This window comes from Ictalurus furcatus, chromosome 24 (assembly GCF_023375685.1).
Source record: "Ictalurus furcatus strain D&B chromosome 24, Billie_1.0, whole genome shotgun sequence".
In the NCBI taxonomy this organism is placed as follows: domain Eukaryota; kingdom Metazoa; phylum Chordata; class Actinopteri; order Siluriformes; family Ictaluridae; genus Ictalurus; species Ictalurus furcatus.
The window spans coordinates 2011059-2034735 of record NC_071278.1 but is presented as its reverse complement, the minus strand read 5'-3'; the positions used below and the strand labels follow the sequence as shown (position 1 = coordinate 2034735).

At 42.5% G+C, this 23677-nt stretch overlaps 1 protein-coding gene across 1 annotated transcript; it reads right to left on the bottom strand.

Annotated features, from left to right (window-relative positions):
- Positions 1 to 28: 28 nt before the first annotated feature.
- Positions 29 to 23655, bottom strand: vwa3a (von Willebrand factor A domain containing 3A). The gene is made up of 37 exons (XM_053613492.1): positions 23515 to 23655; positions 22561 to 22691; positions 22231 to 22306; positions 22044 to 22073; positions 21785 to 21863; positions 21532 to 21662; positions 19786 to 19866; positions 19496 to 19550; positions 19279 to 19380; positions 19088 to 19194; positions 18792 to 18917; positions 18636 to 18687; positions 18044 to 18153; positions 17608 to 17716; positions 17267 to 17329; positions 17051 to 17185; positions 16751 to 16895; positions 16385 to 16488; positions 15161 to 15241; positions 14972 to 15069; positions 14677 to 14796; positions 14480 to 14554; positions 14219 to 14360; positions 13191 to 13377; positions 12770 to 12840; positions 12099 to 12260; positions 10789 to 10855; positions 9749 to 9856; positions 7830 to 7924; positions 6466 to 6618; positions 6044 to 6152; positions 4936 to 5080; positions 3538 to 3682; positions 3235 to 3386; positions 2602 to 2722; positions 1179 to 1276; positions 29 to 859 (listed from the first exon to the last, which is right to left on the bottom strand). The coding sequence occupies exons 3-37, from the start codon at positions 22275 to 22277 to the stop codon at positions 814 to 816; spliced, it is 3651 nt and encodes a 1216-aa protein (XP_053469467.1). The 5' UTR covers positions 22278 to 22306; positions 22561 to 22691; positions 23515 to 23655; the 3' UTR covers positions 29 to 813.
- Between the last annotated feature and the right edge of the window lie 22 nt (positions 23656 to 23677).

Genomic DNA, 23677 nt, shown 5'->3' with positions numbered 1-23677 from the left:
AAGAAATTATGACAAGGATTCAAGACAATAATCCAAAAGAATTGGAAACTTTTTATTATTATCATTATTATTATTATTATTCAGGTCATCAATTTTATTTGTAATTTAACACTAAATAAGCAGAAACTTGAACACACATTAAGTAAGATTCAGAAACAGGTTTTCACATCTTGGTTTAAGTGGATACAGTATATTAGACATTTGCACACAAAGCCCGATAATGGCCAAACACACACACACAGGAGTTCATCTGTCGATTTCGACGGTTTCTGCCTCCATTTTGGAGAGCACAAACTGGGACTCGACTTGCGCGTGAATTGGATTAAAGTGAGGAAGACTTCTCAGCATCGGCCTCACTATCACTCCCCGGTGACCGCCATGATCCAGTGGCAAGACTGAGACAAGACGACTGAAGATGGGCGCAGTGATTCATACACCCATTCATACACTTTGGAAACACCGATCCCTACACGCCCACCATGCATGTCTTTGGACCGCAGCATGGGGTGAACATGCAAACTCCACACACACAGGGCTACGGTGGGAATCGAACCCCCAACCTGCAGGTGTGAGGAGAACGTGCTAACCACTAAGCCACCGTGCACCCACCCCCAGAAGACACCATCCGACACCTAAGAAATTGAAAGACCTAAGAATGTATTTTTGCCATCGTAGTATAACAGAGGAGATGCTGTATGGTTATTTTTAATACCCAAATCAGTGTACCGGAAACTGACAACTTAATTAATTAACAGATCATGATTTTAAATCAGTCCAAAAAAAATTAAAATGCTTGGGTGGACGTTGATTCGTTTACTTCGGGCCGCCGACTTCTGGATTCTTCACCAATAACATTTCCCTACAGAAACAAAACAAAACTCAATCACAGGAAAAAAAAGAGATAAAATCGCTTTAGGTAGTATGTACTGTAACAGCCTATCATATTCTAGTCTATATGCAAATGCAGCCCATGAAATACCAGTTTACCAGAAGGTAAAGGGGCAGGGCATGCCAAGTTCCTAATTTGCATATTCATACTGTATAATCAGGATTCCTTAATTAGAATACAAGTGTAGATGTTTCTGTGGCTTTCTAATGTTTTTTTTACATCATTATTGTTCACTATAGAATAGAAATATTGTCTTCCAACTTTATATTCAACACTCATATGGACAAACCTGAAGCCTTTGGCTTGTTTCTGGAACATTCTCAACTTTTCAATCTCATTCCTCAGCCTCTTCAGATCATCACCGTGAAACTCAGGAAGAACCGAGTCCTGTGGTGGGGAAACGTACGGCATTCATACTGTTTTCTGTGCATTCAAGGAAGTTATATTAGGATTTCATAGTAATTATTAGTAATCACAATCACTGTGGTGATGCATTCAGACAATTACGCAATGAGGGGAAGGAGGAAAACTTTATAGATTTCATTTAATGAAACATATTTTCCCCCCAAGCGAGTCTTTATGGAAAAGATGATTCCGTTCAGCTTTTAAAAGAACCGCTTCCTGTTACGTTTGCTTTGTTTACAGTCATCTCTTAAGAATTTTAAACGAACTTTCTTCTTATTTCTTTCTGCAATTTCATACGATCTTATGAAATTTGAACCGATAAGGGTTCTTCAGTTGTCCCTAGTGTTACATTTTCTGAAAATCAGAACCACTTTATGAAGCTAAGAACCCTTAACTATCCAAAGAACCAACAAGGAACTTGGAAGATATGCATGGATGGATGGATGGATGGATGGATGGATAGACTGATGGACAGATAGATATATGGATAAACAAACAGACTGACAAACAGATAATGGTTGGACTGATGGATGGATGAATGAATGGAAGGGTGGATGGAAGTATGCACTGAGGGATGGATGGATGGATGATAGATTGAGGAATGATGGATAAAACTGAGGAGTAATGGATGACTTAAAGAATGGAGAGGTGAGTGGATAGACAGATATACAGAGACAGACAGACAGACAGATAGATTTATGTAGGGATGGAGAAACTTAAGGATGGATGACCTGGAGAATGGATGGATAGATGTATGTATGTATGTATGGATGGATGGATCAAACAGCTGTAACTCAAGACTGGTTGCGTGGATTTACATGAAACTAGAAAAGCGTTTTCAGTACGATGGTTTGAGGAGATCTATAGAGTTTGGGGCGAGGTCATCAAAAGAGGGTGGAGTTAAGTTCAAATAGCAACCCTAAGTAAGACCAAGCTGATATTTTGTGTGCTGCATCGATGTCCTAATCTGTATGTGGATTTTATTTTTCATTATTATTCTATGTAACTTGGCAACAACTGGCCAAATAGGACGCTATTTACAAACGGTGCTTGGACCCCGCATATCGCTGCTTACGGCTAGATATATATATTTTGTTATTACTTCGAGGTATTCAAGTGCATGGTGTACATTTTAAACATATAGTGCACTTGTGTGATTTTAGACACGCCCACTGTGTGCGATTCTCATCAATGAGATTATAATAATAGTTATCACACGGCACTGTGAATCCAAATTTGCTTGAATGTAAATCCTCATGGATGAACGTCGACTTGAATAAAGCCGCAGGCCGCTTCGTTGCGCTCACCTCTCCAGCACTGAACCCGCTGCTCAGGAGCTCTCTGGCCACGTCCGTGTCTGCAGCTGGAGGTACCTGGTGGAACCGGCCTCTGGTTTTATGGGCCAGGCTCTTCAGAAACATGGCTGTGCTGTGAGAGCAAAAAGGATTACACATGACTAACACGTCGAGATCAAGCGCAGGAGCAGAAGCTTGCATACTTCTGGATAATCGACGTTAGCGGATGTCTTAATACCGATGCGGCGAAGGAAGGCTTTCTATACGATCTAAAACTTTATCGTTTCAGCTCGTTCACAGGGTCTTCTACGACAGACGCTCCACATGGTCTGAGACTAATAAAAATAATAAGAAGAAGAAACGGATAAAAATGACATTGTTTTTATTTACAAAGGGAAATGTCTCATTATTGATATGTCTGAAATCTGTGAGGAGATGTTTGGAAGGAGTCTCCAGTGTCAGTGCTTTGGAACAGACAGTAAGATGACAAGCTGCCTCTCGGTCTGTCTTCGTGATGAACGTTACGATGCGTATTTCTTTAAAACACTGTAATCGTTTGTATATCTAAAGACTAATCACGCTAACAGCAGAGCCTGAGTAAATGAGTGCGGTAATAATGTGAATAAACGCGTGGTGGTGCAGAACCTGTCCAGGCCGCTCAGTGTGACCGTGTGGATGGTGATGCGCTTTCCTGACGTCAGTCTCTCGGCCTCCTTCAGCACCAGACTGCAGCTACGGTCCCACCGACCGTCGCTGATCACATACACACCAACCGAGTCACTGAACACACACGCTGCCTACAAAGACAGACAGACAGATGGAGGGACAGACATACATACAGATACACAGACAGATACATAGAGAGACAGATGCACAGACAGACAGATACAAAGGCGGTTTGATATTTGCAGACTTTGTGTGTGTGTGTGTGTGTGTGTGTGTGTGTACCTGCAGTGCCTGTAGGATGGAGGTTCCTCCGTGTGTATTAAGCTGACCCAGCCACATTACTGCGTCCCTGCACCTCTCCTCTGAGGCCTCCAGCAGCTCCTCCTGCCACACCCGCACCTCTTCAGAGAACACCACCATACTAAATCTGACACACACACACACACACACACACACACACACTTGTATTCACCAGTCACAGCAGACACACGACTGATGATGTCATATCTGTGTGTACATATGGGTACAGTATGCTCAGGGCTCGAGCTCATCGAGCGTCTCAGAATTACTCCTGAGCAGGAGTCAGGAGTCGCGCTGAACCTCAAACCGCTGAGATTTACTGTCAGCATGGACGTTCTGGTGTTTTACATGGTGTGGCGTCACGCCATAAAGGCTGCGCTAGCGTCCTCCTGTTAGCTCCGCCCACTCGGAAGATCTACAGACTTTTCACACGATTATTTATCAGTAATGCGCAGTACAGAAAAACACACGGAACAATGGCGTATTACGGAGTCTTTTATAATCCACATTACTTAAAGAGAGATAGAGAGAAACAGACGGAGATACCTTTCATAACACAAGAGGGAAATACCCCGAGCTCTTACCGCAGTTTTCCAAACTATCAAAAACAAACCAGATCGCAGGTGCTACTGGGGGCGGAGTCACGCACCTGCTGCAGCATGCTCGGAAACCAACTACTGAACTGCTGAACTAGTATCTCACCGAACAACCGTACACTCTCATACTGCTTATTTAGCTATTTCTCATTTCCCTCACTGTATTACTTTATTTGATGGCGTTAACGTATATAATTATTGTAACCTTGATACTTTTGTCCTACACTGGCACCCTGCATTCTCCCACTTTATTTTTCTCCTTTATTTATATATTTTTTTATTTACTTTTATTATTATTATTCCTATTATCATTCTTTTGTTTCATTTTATTATTATTATTATTATTCGAAAGTATTGGCGCCCTACACGGGCAGCTCTCAAAAGTATTGGCGCCCGATCCGAATTTTGCCACGGCAAGCGAATGTACCGGTCTAGTTCTCCTTTTCTGATCTATACTAATGCTTTGGCGATATTGAATGTAAACAATCATGCCAATGAAGTACTGTGAACTGAAATCGAATTGAACTGAGAAAGAGAGACAGACACAGACAGTAACAAGACAGACAAATGGACAGACAGACAGACAGACAGAGAGAAAGAAAAACAAAAAGAGAGAGAAAGAGAGACAGATACAGAAAGTAACAAGTACAATACAGATAGACAGACAGACAGAGTGATAGTAAGAGAAAAAGCAACAAGAGAGAGAAACAGACAGAAAGAAAGAAACCGAGAGAGAGAGAGAGAACAGAAAGACAGGTTTGATAAAGACAGGCGGTGAACTCACCTGACTCTGTTGGCGTGCAGCTGATCCCAGATCAGTGAGGTCAGATCTCTCTGCAGCCGGGCGAAGCAGGGCGACATGGAGCCCGACACGTCCAGGACGACACACACGTCCCTCTCCAACACGCAGCCAAACACACGTCTGCTGCCTACAGAAACAGCACAGCCTCCACTGTCAGAGCTCACAGTAATTAAAAGTGATGAACCTTTTAATCTAGCTGCAGTTCTCACCTGGGTTCCCACTGAAGCTAAGCAGGGTTGAGTCTGGTCAGTACCTGGATGGGAGACTCCTGGGGAGAACTAAGGTTGCTGCTGGAAGTGGTATTAGTGAGGCCAGGAGGGGGCGCTCACCCTGTGGTCTGTGTGGGGTCTGATGCCCCGGTATAGTGACGGGGACATTATACTGTAGAAACAGTACGGTCTTTCAGAAGAGACGCTAAACCGAGGTCCTGACACTTATCGTAAAGAGTAGGGGGTATAACCCCGGTGTCCTGGCGAAAATCCCCCACTGGCCTTTATCTATCACGGCCCCCTAATAATCTCCATCTCTGAATTGGCTACATCACTCTCTCCTCTCCACTAATAGCTGGTGTGTGTGGTGGGCGTTCTGGAGAACCATGGCTGCCGTCGCATCATCCAGATGGATGCTACACACTAGTGGTGGTTAAGGAGAGGATTTCCAGGAACATCGTGGAATACATGATTGTTTTCTATCCTGAAGATGCCGGAAAAGTAAAGAACGTGCAGGACCTGGAGGATTTTTCTGAAGAACAGCGGGCAGTTTAACCGCTCAGGACAAACAAGGGACTCGTGAAGAACTCTCACAGAACATACACACATCATGTCGTGGATCATCCGGCTAACGACACACGGGATTAATAATTTTACACGCAACCTATAGATCATGATACGTATGTCGTACGGCAGAAACGCCTCGCAGAATATCGCGATATGATATTTTTGTCACATCGTCCAGCCGTAATCCCGATCACGGCCATTTCAGTTCCAGGTTGTAACACTACAAACTGTGGAGAAGTTCAAAGGTGGGGAATACTTATGTAAAGCGCTGTATATAATAATCGTGTGTTTTAGTTCAGTGTGATGGTGTTCACCTGAGAGCAGCCACTGCATCCTGTGAGAGTAACGCTGTAGAAGCCTTTCAGCCTGGATCAGGTACTGCTTCAACTCGCCCGAACTCAGGAACAGATGCCGCACTTGTCCCTTTAGGACAAGAAAACGCACGATCCGTAAATATGGCATTGAATTACGCACCGCTGCGCGAGCTGTGGCGTCATGCCACGTCACAAAGTGATATCATCAGCCCCAGGGGTGGTGATAATCTCAAGTCCTGAGGGCTCGATCATCTAATGAACAGAAGGAACTGGGTGTGAACGCTGTGATGCGCTCGGCCGGGTGTGTTAGAACACGGAAAAACGCTACGCAGTGGAATCTGACGATCGTGACTACTCATTGCATCTCCACAACACCACGATTTAGACGAGTCCCTCATGGGTTTTTGAGGTCCGGGGCTTACGTTTAGGTGCACGCTGGGAAAGATGGCGCAGTATTTTGCAGACACGCTCCTGCTGACGGAGGGTACGAGCTTCTTACGGTGGGTGCACGCAGGAACCGACAGCAGCTTGTGCAGGTCCAGTTTCAGACTCCTGACGCCAAACCGTTTCAGCCACTACAGGAATGAGCAAAGATAATATCAATATTAACGATAGCTGAAGATAATAATTTATCTAAAAACATTTTCCCCCATTATTCAAAACGAATTTAAAGCTGCTTTCAAGTAGCAAAAATAATTCGTGCACTTAAATGTATTTATATTACACTGAAATCTATCTTTAAAAGATACTGAAAATGTAATTAAAGTATGCTGATGTTTATCTTTAAAATATGCTGAAAATGTCATTAAAATATACTGAAATTTATCATTAAAATATACTGAAATTTATCATTAAAATATACTGAAAATGTCATTAAAATATACTGAAATTTATCATTAAAATATACTGAAATTTATCATTAAAATATACTGAAATTTATCTTTAAAATATACTGAAATTTATCTTTAAAATATACTGAAATTTATAATTAAAATATACTGAAAATGTCATTAAAATATACTGAAATTTATCATTAAAATATACTGAAAATGTAATTAAAATATACTGAAATTTATCATTAAAATATACTGAAATTTATCATTAAAATATACTGAAATTTATCATTAAAATATACTGAAAATGTAATTAAAATATACTGAAATTTATCATTAAAATATACTGAAATTTATCATTAAAATATACTGAAATTTATCTTTAAAATATACTGAAATTTATAATTAAAATATACTGAAATTTATCATTAAAATATACTGAAATTTATAATTAAAATATACTGAAAATGTAATTAAAATACACTGAAATTTATCATTAAAATATACTGAAACTTATCTTTAAAATATACTGAAATTTATCAATAAAATATACTGAAATTTATCTTTAAAATATACTGAAATTTATAATTAAAATATACTGAAATTTGTCATTAAAATATACTGAAAATGTAATTAAAATATACTGAAATGTACAGTATCTTTAAAATACACTGAAATTTATCATTAAAATATACTGAAATGTATCTTTAAAATACACTGAAATTTATCATTAAAATATACTGAAATGTATCTTTAAAATACACTGAAATGTATCATTAAATATCCTGAAATTTGAGTATGCTGTAAATATATGAACAAACGTATTATTCTATATACACATTAATATTGTTAATATGATATGCACCACTGTTATATATTATTGTTATATATTATATTAAACTAAATTTCACTACCTTACACTACATTATACAGCGAGAGAGATTACACTGTACCTGTCTGGAGGAGGAGAGGTCTTCGTGTTTAGGGATATTAACACACTTCTGAGTGCTGTTTGCTTTCAGATGCTTATAAACGGAATCTACAGTTACTGAAACACACACACACAAAAAATACTTTAAACATGGACCTGTAGGAAAACCACTCAGAGACCATGCAAAAAAACACACACACAAACAAAAGCTGCTGTTGTTATTTGTGTTTATCCCCCCCTCCCCTCCCCGCCCTTTCTGAAATATAAATTATTTTCTCTTTCTTTAAGCAGTGCTCTAAAACACATCGTTCTATCCTCTCTGACTAGACAACACTGTGTTTTAGAGTGTGTTAAAGCTGTCTGTAAAATACCTTTCCATACCAAGGTGTGTATTTGAGTATTTGTTTGTTGCACAAACAGTTGGGGGTTAATATAGAGCAGCGTTTCTACTTCCTTCAGCTGCTTTAGTGAAGAAGAATTGAGGCTCTCAAAACAGCCTCAATTCTTCGTGGCATGGATTCCACAAGACGTTGAAACGTTCCTTTGAGATTCTGCTCCATGCTAACATGAAGGCATCACGCAATTCCTGCAGATTTTTCTGCTGCACTTCATGCAGCAAATCTCAAGTTCTACTACACCCCACTGGTGTTCTACTGGATTCAGATCCGGTGACAGATTTCTGTTCTTGGCTGACAAAAGTGGAACCCGTCGTAGTTTTCTTCCGTTGTAGAGCGTCCACCTCAACGTTCGACGTGTTGTGCCTTCTGAGATGGTTCTCTGCTCACCATAATCGTACAGAGTGGTTCTCCGAGTTCCTGTAGCCTCTCTGTCAGCTCGACCCAGTCTGGCCATTCTCCATCGACCTCTCTCATCAACAAGGTGTTTCCATCTGCAGAACTTCTGCTCACTGGACGTTTTTCCTGAGTAAACTCAAGAGCACTGCTCACCAACCCTGTTCCTGGAGGTCTACCTTCGTGAAGACTTAAGAAGTTCTTGATTAGTTCTTGATCTTTGGTTAGAGATGAAACCTACAGGAAAGTAGATCTCAAGGAAGAGGGTTGGTGACCACTGATCTACAGACTGTCGTGTGTGTGAAAATCCCAGGAGATCAGCAGTTATAGAAATACTCAAACCAGCCTGTCTGGAACCAACAATCACACCACGGTCAAAATCACAGAGATCACACATTCTGACGGTTGATGTGAACGTTACCCAAAGTTGCTGGGCCGTATCTGCATTGCACTGCTGACACACTATTGGCTGATTAGATAACTGCATGGTGTTCAGGTGTTCCGAATAAATTGTTCAGTGAGTGTACTATCATTAGTTGGATTTGAACAAATTTACGTCTTCGATTAAACAACATTTCTCAAATGCTTGCAAGTAATATGTTTAAGCGATTGGTGTCCAGGGTTGCCAGGGTGGCGGATCTTAAACCACATTGGGATAGTACTGAAACACGGCTACGGGTGGGAGTAAAGCAGAAAAAAAACAACAGTGTGTGGCTTTTCTCAGGGGATATTTTTAAAAAATTTCAACCTGTTTCTTGTTTTCAAGTAAAAAAAAAAAATAGAATTAAATCTAATCAATTTCTACAAACATAGGGAAAGTGCAGACAGTGTATCTGTTCAGAGTGTTGCAGTGTTGCAGCAAAGAAAAAATACGTCTTCCTTTTCCAAAGCCTGAACTTTTTGGACTAATTTCAGGTCTTTTTTTTTTTTTTCTGGAGTCGTATTTAGCCTGGAAATAGATTTAGTCGCGTACTAAATCTACGAAGTGTGAATTAGGCACGACGTTCAGCTATGGATCTCTGAAATCCACAGGAGCGTGTAAAATACCCCATGAACTAAATCTTTCGGCGGTTACAGACGGTGTATCCACATTTTTTTTTCGACATGAAGAGATCTACTTTCCATTTCAGCTCCGAGGTGTTCCACTCACCTGGGCTGCCCTCCTCCGAGTCGAGGGCGGAGCGGGAGACTGTTTGCTTCTTCTTCGCTTTAGCAGAGTTTGCAAGCCTGACCGGTTCAAAGCCATCCATCGGGAGTGCTTCAAATAAATAATAAAAGCAACAATAATGTTATTCAAACCAAATAAAAAGTGAGGCAGAAGCCAATCCAAGGGTCTACACTGAGTGTTTCTGTGTTACAGAGATTCCACCTTTTCTTTTCGGAAATCAGTAGTGATGCCGAAACACGGAGTATCGCCTGATACAAATATACACCCACTGTCCACTTTAATAGGAACACTTGTACACCTGCTCGTTTATGCAGTTGGAAGGGGAAAAAAAAAAAAAAAAGATAATCACCTGGTCTTTGTCTAATCTTCAACTGTCCAGTTTGAGTGAATCTGTGCCCATGATCGGATCAGATTCTTGTTCTTGGCTGACAGCTGAGGAAACTGATGTGGTCTTCTGCAGTTGTGGCTCATCCCACCTCAAGGTTTGATGTGTTGTGTGTTCTGAGATGCTTTTCTGCTCACCGCGGTTGTTCAGAGTGTTTTAATGATTTACTATCGACTTCCTTTCAGCTCAGACCAGTCTGGTCATTCTCCTCTAAACGGGTGTTCCTATTAAAGTGGACTGTGAGCGTATTTAGCTATGTAAGGAATACATACTCAGGGACTCTCGCTTCAACACCCCCCCCAAACTGATTCTTTTCCAATAACAGCACATCCTGGTTTGATTTATTTCGCAACACTGACAGTTTTCATTTATTAAAGTTCAACATGTCCTTTTTCGTAATAAAAAAAAAGAATAAAAAATCAAGCTCCTTCCTTTGCGTCTGAAATCTGTACCTCTGAGCATCACACAGCACTGAAACTGGAGACTCCTTCAATACGTTAGCAATAATACAGTAAACACTTACCGCACGGAGGTTAATTCATTTCCGATTTTAGCGCGCTCCTGAAGGGTTTCATATCTTACTTATGGAAGGAGTCTCCAGTGTCAGCGCTTTGTAACAGCTCTTTGTGTTACGCACCAGGAGGAATGACTGCTCTGGCACTGTTTGGCCTCCATGTTGGCGAGCGCTTCGCCTCCGTCCTCCCCTGTGTGCACACAAACAAAAAGTGCTTTTTAAATATATAAGATGTATACTGTTTACGCCAAACTCACTGGAGTCGCCAAATCAGGTGACAAAGTTGACAAGATTAGATCAAATCATCACCAGTAGAGGGCGCTGTCTAGGACCAGCTCACATGTAATAGTCAGTCCTTAGAGGATTTCACCTAGGTGTTGCTTTGGCGATTGTTGCGGCCAAAAATGGTTGATTTTGCTGCGCCTTTTTCAAAATTTGTTGTTTGTTTTTTTTTTGCGGAAAACTACTCGATTTGGTGAAATTGCAACCGCACGAAATTGTTTTGCAGGTGAATTGGGGGGGGGGGGTGTTGGCTGAATGCACAATGTGACGATGTCATTAGAGATCGACCGATATTGATTTTTTTATAACCGATACCGATATTTTGCATGATTATATATCGATTATATCGTATATATATATATCATATATATATATGATTATATATACGATATGCAGAACCTATTGTTTATTTTTATTTATTGTTTATTTATTTATTTATTTATTTACTTCTATTTTGTGACACAACGATAACACCACTGAGCCGAACAAACATTTATTAATAAGAGTTTTGCCAATTTAACTTCCTCCTTGCATACAAAACAAAACACTTATTTATACACCAGTGAATAGAGAGGTCTGAAAGAGTGCAAAAAGAAACAATAAACTGCACTGTTACTGGTGTGTGTGTTTTTTTGTATTAATAAAAGCATCGATGAGGTGAACAGATTACATGACTCTGTGAGTTTGTTTATGTAACACATCTAATTTGTACATTAGTGGCTGTTATGTTAAATATAGTTTATTAATTAAAGCAAAGCAAGTATACCGTGGACTCGTCTCCCCACAGATTTAATGCTGCAACAGCAACCCCTGTGCGCAATTCTCAAAACGCCCACAAGACGGCGCCATTTATCGGTTTATCCGATATTACAAAATCGATAACAGATTACGGAAAAATGCTTTAAAACGTCTCGGCGCAAACCTGCGGAAAATGCGCGGAAATTTCGAAAACTTGCAAGTGCTTGCGAATATTGCGGACTTCCCTTGATTTTCGCGTTCATTTCTGTGATGGCAAAATATCTAAATCCTGGAGGGACTGAATAGTCAGTGAGGATAACAAAAAAATGTTATCATGCTGAAATCTTCCCAGTAAACAAACATCAACGAAACGAAATGTAAACTGCGTATCCGGGGGTAGCGTTTGCACTGACCAGCCTGGCCGAGCTCAGTCGGGTCTCTCTGGGAGGGGGAAGCGTGCGTATCTGCGGGTGAGGCTTAGCGCACCGAGCTGGGCTGCGACACTCTCGACCGTGAGCCTCCTCTGGATCTGCGCTGGAGCTCCGCTGGAGCAGAGAGTCCATCAACTCGCAGCACTGCACAATAACAATAACAACATCAACATCAGGTAAACGTCACACACCAGTGCACGAGTTTAAAACTAATCCCGGGTGTCAGGTGACCCGTCGGTGGCCAGGTTCTACACCACAGCGCCGTTTAATTCTAAGTCAGCAGCTCAGACATTAGTGCAGCTACTAATCACAGGTTTATATTAATGCACTCGCTCTGACGCGTTACCGTTTCTATAGTAACAGCTCGTTCACGGCGGACACTCCACGTAAACGGATCACACGCGTACACTCGTTACTACGGTGATGCATGTTTATTTGACACGTACGGAAGTGAGAACAGGAACTAACTTACACACGGACATTCAATGTAACCATAAACGGATAAAAATGCTGTACATGCCGTTCTTGAATCATTTTTCATTTTGAGTGATGCCAGTAACCGTAGCTGATTATTTTCACAAAGGGGTTTTATTTCTCACATATTCAGGATTATTTCGTAAAATACAGACGATTTAGGTCGTGCCTCGTCTCACCTTCCGCCAGTAATCAGCAGCCTTCTCCATTTCTCTGATTAGGGCGGTGATGTCATCGCTCTCCACGATACCTGCCGGTGGAGACAGAGAACCGGATCGAGAACAGACACACACAGCTTGTTGGTTTGTTCCTTTTTCTTTTTTTTTTTGTTTTAAATATAAATCGAGTGTCCATTCGAACGCTTTGCTAACAGCTCGCTCGTTCTTCTCCACTCTGACTCTACAGACCTCAGTGGCGTAGTCACATCTGGTCCTTTTGAATCATCTCAGCTGGTCTCATCACCGTACGGTGACGATATGATGCGTTTCCACAACATTAAAAACGCATGAAAAAGTACGATGTCACGCGTAACTCGGTAAAAAAAGGAAGGTTGTAAGAAACTCCGGCACTTTTACATCAACGTGCTGCTTGACCCTCTACCTGTGTCCGTGATCCAGTGGAAGCGCCCGTTAGCGCTGTGTGCTAGGTTGCGCAGAAACAGAGCGACTTCGGCGTGGGACACGTCGCGGGACGATGAGCATCGGGGCGGCTCGTCCTCTCTGGTGAACAGGCACACGTGAACCCGCTGACCGGTGCAGAACTCGGACACGTATGAAGAGACGGCCGACTGGGGACGCACGCCAGGAAACACACACACACGCACACGACAGCAACAAACATGGCTGACTGAATAAAAGTCCTTAGTGAAGAACCTCGATTTTAACAGAGTTAACTCTACTCTACTGGATAATAGTGAGCTAAACATCTTCTCGTGCTTGACAACAAACACGACGCCTGTAAAAAGAGCGCCACATACTGCTAATCATGGATCACCGCTAAATAGTAGCTAGTTAGCATTGAGCATATTAGCGAATGGGAGATGTGCAGGTTTTCTTTCTTTCATTAGTATCAACAGTAGCGTTGAATACACACGACTTTTGTAACCGAGAACTGTTACAACATTCGTATTTATTTCGTAATTACACAGTATAGGTGCACAATGGGACCAACAGGGGGCACCAACTCCCTGTAAAAATTTTTTTTTAAATAAATAAATAAAGCACTTTATCTTCATCGAACATGCTGCTACTTGTTTATTATTTAGGTACGCACCGCATGAAACTTTATCAAAGCGAACAATTGTTATGAAAATACAAGACGTGTTTTTGTACAAAACTTTTTTTTTTTGTACATTCGCCTTGAAACGAAAATGCAATTTGGGGCGTTTCTATTTCATCATAGAGGGCGGAGTCAGGTCAAACAGTTTAATCAAAACAGCCTGCAGGCTGAAAGTCACGTCGCAAATAGAGACTGCGTGCACATTGATACACCCGAAGGGCGGGTACTAAATTTGTAGAAGCCTGTTTCTGCCTTTTTAAAGAGAAAATTATACAATTATTGTAATTAAGATGGTTATTTATCCAGTTACACATCTAAATAAGTCTCTGCTTTTGGGTAAGTGCACTCACGCTGTCCTGGTCTGGAGTGCCGGTGGTGAGCAGATACACTCCGCGAGTGAGAGAGGAATCGGCGTGTGGTTCTGTCTCCACGGCGTGTCTGAGAGCAGCCAGTGTGTTACGATCCCCTGCACACTCTAATTCCTGAACCCACCTACACACACACACACACACACACACACACACACACACACACTATACTTAGTGCTCGATGTATATCAAGTGACGTCAGAGTGCATGAGGCAGCACATCATCAACAACATCATCACTTACTGCCAGACATCCTGAAGGTTTTGGTGGTTAGCGGAAACCGTTTGCTCTCTCCACGCTTTCACATCTGACCCAAACCTGGGAAACGGACACCGGAGAACCTTTCAGAGAAGGTTCCAAGAACCTTTAATTATCTAAAAAAAAAACTCCTGGAGAGTGTATCGGTGTAGGTTACAGGATACTAAAAAGGTCATATTCACGCTACGATGTTGAAGCGGTGTGTGTTAGGAAGCTGCTCCTGCAGCAGGAGTCGGACGGCGTGCTGGATGTGCAGCTGGTGGTGAACGCTCATGTCGGACATGTCCAGCAGGACCTGCACGCTACACAGAAGAAAGCGTAGACCTTTGTAAACTCCTCTGTCCTGATGATGTGGGAAAACTTCAAGTTACAGAAGATTAATCAACTCCTTCTGGCCAATCGGAATCCAGAATTCCACAACGCGGTGGTGTAAAGGATAGCAGGTGAACTCTTTTAAGAATTTGAGATGTGTCTCACCTCTGTTCACACACTGTTCCCCAGATCTGCCTGCTGCTGGTACTGTTTAACCACGTGACCCTGTCCTCCAACACACGCTCGGCCTCCAGGAGCCGCCTCTGAGACAGAGAGAGAGAGAGGGTAAGAAAATGAAAGTAAAAAGGTGATGAGATAATGGGGGACTGAGGAGTCTTTAGAAGAGATATTAACCTGATAACTCTGCAGCAGGGGCAGATCCACGTGCATGTTCTTCACTGTGCCGTCGTGCCACTCAAACTGCACCATTGCTTCCTGAAAAAACAAGAACGTACCAAGTAACATTTCCCAGCAAAACAAGTTCAAAAACCCTTTCAGTTTACAAACTGTACCAAAGCATACATTTTAAAGCCATTTGAGATCCATAACCTGCACCTCCTGCCATCCAGAGACCAACAAGCTCCTCCTCGTGCCGTCCGGAGAACCACAAAGCTCCACCTCCTGCCATCCAGAGACCAAAAACCTCCACCTCCTGCCATCCTCAGAACACAAGCTCCACCTCCTGCCATCCAGAGATCAACAAGCTCCACCTCCTGCCATCCAGAGACCAACAAGCTCTTCCTCATGCCATCCAGAGAAGCGCAAAACTCCATCTCCTGCCATCTAAAGAACAACAAACTCCACCTCCTGCCATCTAAAGAACAACAAGCTTCACCTCCTGCCATCTTCAGAACACAAGCTCCTCCTCATGCCATCCAGAGAAGCACACAAGCTCCACCTCCTGCCATCCTCAGAACACAAGCTCCACCTCCTGCCATCCTCAGAACACAAGCTCCACCTCCTGCCATCCTCAGAACACAAGCTCCACCTCCTGCCATCCTCAGAACACAAGCTCCTCCTCATGCCATCCTCAGAACACAAGCTCCTCCTCATGCCATCCTCAGAACACAAGCTCCTCCTCATGCCATCCAGAGAACAACAAGCTCCTCCTCATGCCATCCAGAGGACCACAAAACTCCACCTCCTGCCATCTAAAGACCAACAAGCTCCACCTCCTTCCATCCTCAGAACACAAGCTCCACCTCCTGCCATCCTCAGAACACAAGCTCCACCTCCTTCCATCCTCAGAACACAAGCTCCACCTCCTGCCATCCAGAGACCAACAAGCTCCACCTCCTTCCATTCTCAGAACACAAGCTCCACCTCCTGCCATCCTCAGAACACAAGCTCCACCTCCTGCCATCCTCAGAACACAAGCTCCACCTCCTGCCATCCAAAGACGAACAAGCTCCACCTCCTGCCACCACCCAAAGAAGCACAAAGCTCAAAGCACAAAGCTTCCTGCCATCTTAAAAACAATAAAACACCACCTACTGCCATCATGCCATCATCCTGAGAGCCATAAACTCCACCTGCAGTGCATTGACAGTGTGTTGAGAATGCTGTTTATGTACGGACCTCGTGCACTTTTGACTGGACGTGCTTCCCCAGTATGGGGACGAAGCCCTCCAGTGGAGAGTAGACGTTAGGAGCCAGCACATGGTACAGGTTCAGTTTCTTGGCTACAAACACAAAAGCATAAAAACGTACATATCAGTGTTCATGTTCACAGCTCCAGCTTACCACCAGTTAAGTTAAGTTACCATCAGCTCGAGGACTAATTTATAAGCATAGACACGAGGAATTCGACCGTTCGTGTCCTCTTAAAGGTCGAATTCGACGGTATGTACGTCCATATCGAGTGAATTCCGAATGTTCCGCACAGAAGTTTGATTTTAGGGAACCGAGTGCGATCGATCAGGTAGCTGCCGGTTATTGTGACACCTTTCAGGCCGTGTGTTTTCAGCCACTCAGCAGAGGTGGACGGGAGAGGACCTGGAGGCTGGACACACAGAGCAGCACTGTGGGCAGCGGCGTGGGCTTCAGAGTTCAGATCAGACAGAGACAGACCGTCCAAATCCGTCGAGATCTGCAACGGCAACGTTAGAGAAGTGCGTGAGTGGCTGGAGGAAGGAAACGACCAGCGTACGGCATTAGCGTATTTTGTTTAGCTGTTATGTTAACATGTTTCTTTGTCGAGTGCGATGACTGATTTCTTCAAGAGAGACGTCATTTCTGCATCACCTCTGAAACGATCGACACCACCGCGTGGTTAAGTCGCCCACACCGACGCGCGTCCTGAGCGTGGCGGAGAACGTCTCGTGCGGCTTTAATTTCAGCCCACAGAGGCTCCAAGTCACTACTGCTGTCCACTACACCCTACACACACCGTTAGACATTAATATCCGCAATGCAAAGTGAACAGAAACTCTTCAGCTGATGATGTTTAATTCTTGTTACCAGTGCAGCAGAAAACAGGTGAAATCTCCCTCCTGTGACTTTACTCAGGTTCTTTACAGCTGCCTGCGAAAGAGTTAAGAATAATGATAATAACGATCAAAAATATTAACACCATACAGTGATTAGCGTTTGAATGATCTCGTCGTTGACACAAATGACATCTGTATCAATCTAATCTAACTCGGAGTTCGAGCTTTCTAACGATTGTTGACATTTCTTTCGAGCTGTTTAAGTAAAAAATGAAATAAATACTACACATTAATAGTACCCGGCTAGTAACGGTGTCTGTAATCAGTCCTCTGAAGCGTAAACACTGACCCGTTAAACAGTTTCATACTCACAACGGCTGCTGGACCGCAGGAATCGAAGGACACCACGTGAACAGTGAGCGACATCTCCTGTACCATTTCAGACGCGTAGGAGAGTAAAATATCCATGTCTTGGTCAGGACTGAAAATCCACACACACACACACAAACAGCAGGGACACAAAGTCCGAGTCCATTAACACGCTGGCAAATCGAATCTAATCCAAAATACCTTCCTGAAACGATCGCTGAAGCCATGCTTCACTTACACAGCGCTTACAAAGCATGCACGGTATCCCAATTGTTGAAGGGTATCGCTCAGGAGAGGGGTATGAAAGAATTTCCGAAACATTTTAGACGTACCGTGGAAGACCGTGAAGGCCATCATCAAGAAGTGGAGCACCACAGTGACATCACCAAAAACAGGACGTCCTTCCAAAATTTACAAAAAGGACAAGACAAAAACTTACCAGGGAGGCTTCCAGGAGACCCACGGCAACATTAAAGGAGCTGCAGGAACATCTGACGAGTACTGATTACTCTCTGCACCTGACAACAATCTCTCGTATTCTTCACAGGTCTAGACTATGGGGCAGGATAAGCGGTATAGAAGATGGATGTATGGAATATGCATTTATATGTTTACACTCTACAGTAGTAAAAGCAGTTTAATAAGGTTTATAGGTTCTTTAAAGGATCTTTACAGCACCGTAGGTTCTGCAAAAAACCTTTTTCTTGTCAAGAACCATTTTTCATTCTGTAGGATTCTTGAGTTGAGCTATATGGTTCTTTGCAGATTAAAGAAGTTCTTTACGGTTTACTATAGGTTTTTTTCAGAGCACTGTATTGGTTCTTCAATGTATCATCTCTTAACGGGTTAAAGTGAACCCTATACGGTTCTCTGTGGGATTGGAAAAGGTTCTCCTGGCATCAATCTTATGAACCTTACTTTGGTTCCTTAAAGAACTAACTAAGGTTTTTTGTTTTTCTTTTTGTTTTTTTTAGATGACATAGCATGGTTCCTTGTAGCACTGCTGTGAAGAACCATTTCTGGTTCTTCACAGTCCCAGGAAATAGATGGTTCTCTAAAAAAACTTCAGAGTTAAAGGTTTTCCTATGGCATCAGGCTATAAAACACTTTTTGGGTCTAATTAGAACCTTTATTTTTAGATAATGAATATAGTGTGTGTGTGTGTGTGTACGTCCGTGTGCTCTCACCAGGAGCTCAGGATGATGAGCAGACTGTCGAGTTGGGCGTGGCTCCTGGTTTTCTCTAAAGCCTGGAGCAGGTTGCACTCTCCACTCGGCCTCAGGCGCAGGATCCACTCCTGAACCTCCTGCAGCCTGGAGAGGTGAGAAATCTATCAGGACCATCAAACCGTGTGAGAACCTGCTCTAGAGAAGCTCATTTCTCATCCTATCAATATATCACATGTATAGTTGGATGTAAATGGCAACACTGAGGTATACAATAACTAGTGTGTTTAAGTGAAAACACACACACACACGCACACCTCTTCGGGTTAACGTCTCTCGGTTTCTCCCACAGACTGCAGACGTCTGTGCCTATGGACAGGAAGTGCAGCTGCTTCTTCAGGCATAACTGCTCTTGTACGAGAAGCTTAGAAAGAAATCATCATACGTTCCACAAGTCCAGATACGGGAAAACAATCTGAAAGAATAAAAAAGTGTTACAGGAGCTCACCAGGAGGTGGCGCTGGAGCTCGAAGAGCCTCTCTTCAGAGCAGCTCACGTCAGAAGAGTCGATGAGAACTCCAAGTCTGGATCCTGTCACCACCCCAAAGATCTAAACACGCAGAACCACAACAGTATGGTGCTGAGAAATCAGAAAAAACAAACAGACGAGTAAAAAAAATAACATTTCCGCCTGCAGTGTGCGGAAATAAGGTTTAATTTTTTACCTTTCTGCTGCCTCGAGTCAGCCACTGTATTCTCCTGTGGTACATCTCAATCGCTCTGCACAAACACCAAACTGTCATCTATTCCTTTTTAAACGTTATTATGAGAAATGTTAACATCAGGATCATTTACTGATCCATTCCTCGTCAGGATGCGGTGTTTAGGCATTAGGTATTTATGGTATAAGGCAGGAACGCATCCTGAATGAGGCGCCGATTATTTGTATTCCACATATAAAGTAGTATAAGAAATACACAGAAGCACAAGCAACATGATACAATCTGCGACTCACTGGTAAAGCTGCATCTGGAAGTCAGCGAGGGACTCGGAGTCGATCTCCAGCTGTGCATCCGCCTGATCCCCTCTGTAAGATCTGTAATCAGCCCAAACATACTCAGACACCTCACACCTCAAGTGGCACATCACTGCAGACCAAACCCTAGACTAGGCAAAGGTTTGCTTGTCAAGAAAATGCCCCAGAATGGGCAGAAGAATCGCTGGCTTGGACAAAGGAAGCATTATTGGGGGGAAAGCCATAGGTTGGGAAGAGGAAGCCCCAGTGTAGACAGAAGAAACCGCAAGTGGGCAAAAGGATTCCCCATGCGGGGCACTAACAGCCCAAGGATGGACCAAGGGTGGAAAAGTCCCAGACTGGGCAGACAAAGGCCTAGGTAGGGTACAAGATAAAGCCCCAGTCTGGGTTGGAGAAACACGAGAGTGGGCAGAAGAAAGCCCAAGTAGGGTACAAGATAAAACCCCGGACTGGGCATAATAACCTCCAAGCCCCAGGATGGGCAAAGTGTCTGCTTGGGCAAAGAAAGCATTAGTTTGGATAGAAAAATTCCAGGTTGGGCAAAAGATACCTCGGGTTTAACAGAAGGCACCTCAGGCTGGGCAAAAGGAGAAGCCTTAGTATTACCAGAAGACCAGAAGTCCAGTTTGAGCAGAGGAGACAATAAGATAAGCACATTAGGGTAAAAAAAAAAATAACCCAGGATGGGAAGAAGAAGCTCCAAGTTAGACAGAAGAAGCCCCAACCTGGGCAAAAGATGGTGCCTGGGCAGAAAAAGACTCAGTTCTGGTAGAAGAACCCCCAGATTAGACAGAGCAAGCCCATGGATGGATAGAGGACGCCTTGGTGTGACTAAAAGAAGTGCCAGGTGGGGCAAAACAAGCCTCAGAATGGATAGAAGAAGGAGCAGGAGAAGGTCTAGGTGGGGTACATAATAAAGCCCCAGGATGGGCAAGAGAAGCCCCAGCTCAGGCAAAAGCTTCTGTTTGGGCATAACAAAATCAACGCTGGGTAGATAAAGCCATAGTTTGGGCAGAATAACCCTGTGTTGGACAAAAAATGCCCAGTGTTGGGCAGATGACTCTTGGGCAGAAGAAATGATAGATTGGATCAAAAATTCCCCAGGTCTTGGCCAAGCTAAGCAGAATTATGGGCAAAGGTAGCACCAGGGTGGACAAAAGAATAGGTTGCACAGAAGGCGCCCAGACTGGGTGGAATAAGAAAAAGGTTGGGCAGAAAATGTGGTAGATGAGGTGGAAATTCAGCAGAATAAGCTGGAGGCTGGACAAAGCCCTCGCACAGGCAGGAAAAACTCCAGGTTAGACAGAAGATGCCCCAGTTTGAGTAAAGTCTTTGCTTATAGACACAAGAAGCCCCAGGCTGGACAAAACCTTTACTTTGGTGAAAAAGCCTTAGGATGGACATAAGATGCCCCAGGTTGGGCTCTTGGGCAGAAGAAGCTGCAGGATGGACAAAGCCTCTTCCCCAGGATTGGCAAAGCCTCTGCCCCATGGCAGGTAAAGCTCTAAGATGGAAAAAGCCTTTTTCTGGGTGGAAAATGCCCCAGGCAGAAAAAGAAAAGACACTCCAAGCCCAAGTTGTTGACATAATTGATCTCATTTAGCAAAGATCTAATAATCCACATGATCATTTACATTATATCCAGCTAGCTACTAATAGCTAAATTAGCTTTGCAGTTGATTTTTTAGATATCCAGCTAACGTTAGCGCTTGTAACCAGACTCACACAGCAGCAGTGGAGCACTGAGAGAGGAGGTGGGGCAGAGTGAGGCCACAACTCTCCAAGCTCCTCCACTCGAGCCACTCCTCTGAGGTTTCCCACTCGTCTGCATCGTCTCTCTGCTCCTGCAGTAACGTCTGTGTGGGAAAATCCGGATTATCACGCGAGGAAAACCACCACAGAATCCCAAGGATGGATATGAAAGATGTAAAATGATACAAATAACAAACAAAAGAAGTTTAGCAACACTAGGTGTCACCTTTACAGTCCAGGTTTGAGTGGATTTGCTGGGCGAGAGTCCTTCGTACTTTGATGCATTATGGGTATTTTTGGAAGACCTGCACATAGAATCTAATTGATCTTCTGTTATTTAATAACATCCAACAAACAGTAGTATAAAATGACCATTTAAATCATGTTTAGTATCTGATATTTGCTCTAATTGTTAGCTATATGCTGAAAACAAGTAATGGAAGTGTAAAGCTCCCAGTTTCGCGTTATACAGTAATTCCAGCTACCTGAAAAGCTCATCGTTTTCCTCCATGGGACTACAGGAGCGAGACAGAAGCAGACAAGAGGTAGCTAAAGACAATGCAAGAATTTAATAAGTAACAAACAGTAATGAAATGTAATTCAATTTCCACTGTTGTACAGTGTTACCACATGGTACCGTACCCCCAAAATACCCTCCAAAATATTCTGTACCTTTTTATATTGAAATCATTTGAAGAGATAAAACGCAATGCGTGCATAACGTGTAGAGGTTCAACAACAACAAAATCTGAAAAAAAAGATAAAGGGTTAATAATGAGTTAATCAATATTCACTTTTAGAAATAAAGGTACCAGAAGTATTTTTTTTCTTGTCACTATACGCTAGCTTTAGTGTGTATCTCACACCTGGAAACGTGAATATAGTCTACCTTTTAAAAATGATTCAAAGAGGTACATAATGGCCCTTAAAGCTTTACTCTAAAAGTTCATTAACCCTTCCTGATATAAATATTATTTAAAAAAAGAAATAAAACATCTTTACTTGAAATGCCATAGATAATGTTTGCGGGAAACGGTGTGAAACTTGAAGGTGAAGTTGAAGATTTGAATGTTGTTGTTTTTTACTCGCTGTCCCCGCCTCCATTCCTACCCATGTATACAAAGCTCCGCCCCCTAAAATTGACAATAGAGTTAGCATGCTAACTAGACTTCGCATTAGCAAAGACTGTTATGACGTCACTTTGACACGCACTCGGACGGTCAACTGCTTGAAAACCGCGTCACAGCTCTATAAACACCTAACGCCTCCTCATCATGATTTATGAGGAGGTCACAGGGCACTGGGGGCGTGTCTATAAAATAACTGACAGGAGGCCAGGTATAAACACAAAAACAATCCAGACCAGATGACAGGTTTTTTTTTTTTTTTTTTTAATCCTTTCTACATCATTTTCCACATTACTTGTATTAATAAGAACTGAAAAATATTTACTAATGCACTTTTAAAATCATAACATACCCCCGCCCCCATAATATCAGCTATATTAGAACATAAATCAAATGTATTATGGAAAATATCAGTTTTGATCAAAACTATAGCAGTAGTCTTGAGGTACAACATTTTCAAATGTAGCTTCAATTAAAAAAAATAATAAGAAGAAGAAGAAAAAAATTAATTGGAGTCAAAAAAGTACACAATTATTTTATTTCTTTTGGGAATTTCTGTAAGTTTGTAAAGATATGCCAGTGACGTGCTGTGCTGAGAATCAAGAGCAACAGAAAATCAAGATAATCCTTTATTTTAAACGACAATAACGGTGTAGAGACATTCCCTGAAAATCACAGGACACCTGAATTATTAGAAAGAGACATACAGAAAACACACGCCATGCGTTACCATAGTTACCGGAAGTAGACTATTTTGCTATTTTTATATTAAATATTATATATAATTTAGTACCATTTTAAAAGGAAAGAAACTTTACCATTGACCTACCTGAGAGAAGTGTTTCCTTTTCTTATTTCGTATTAAGAATGATTAAATACTGTAAAAGTAATAAGTTTGGGACGTAAAAATATTCCGGAAGTAAGCTAGCCTTGTTGGCCTGCGTGCGCGCGCGCTGTCTCCATAGAAACCTCAGGCACGCGAAACACCGAGT

Excerpts from the sequence above, each read along its gene's own strand:
- vwa3a (XM_053613492.1), bottom strand. The coding sequence starts at position 22,277 with ATGCACGCATTGCGTTTTATCTCTTCAAATGATTTCAATATAAAAAG. Across the intron at positions 21,663-21,784 it reads CTCAAACCTGGACTGTAAAG|ACGTTACTGCAGGAGCAGAG; the intron begins GTGACACCTAGT and ends TTTCCCACACAG. Across the intron at positions 18,688-18,791 it reads CTCATCATCCTGAGCTCCTG|GAAAACCTTTAACTCTGAAG; the intron begins GTGAGAGCACAC and ends CTGATGCCATAG.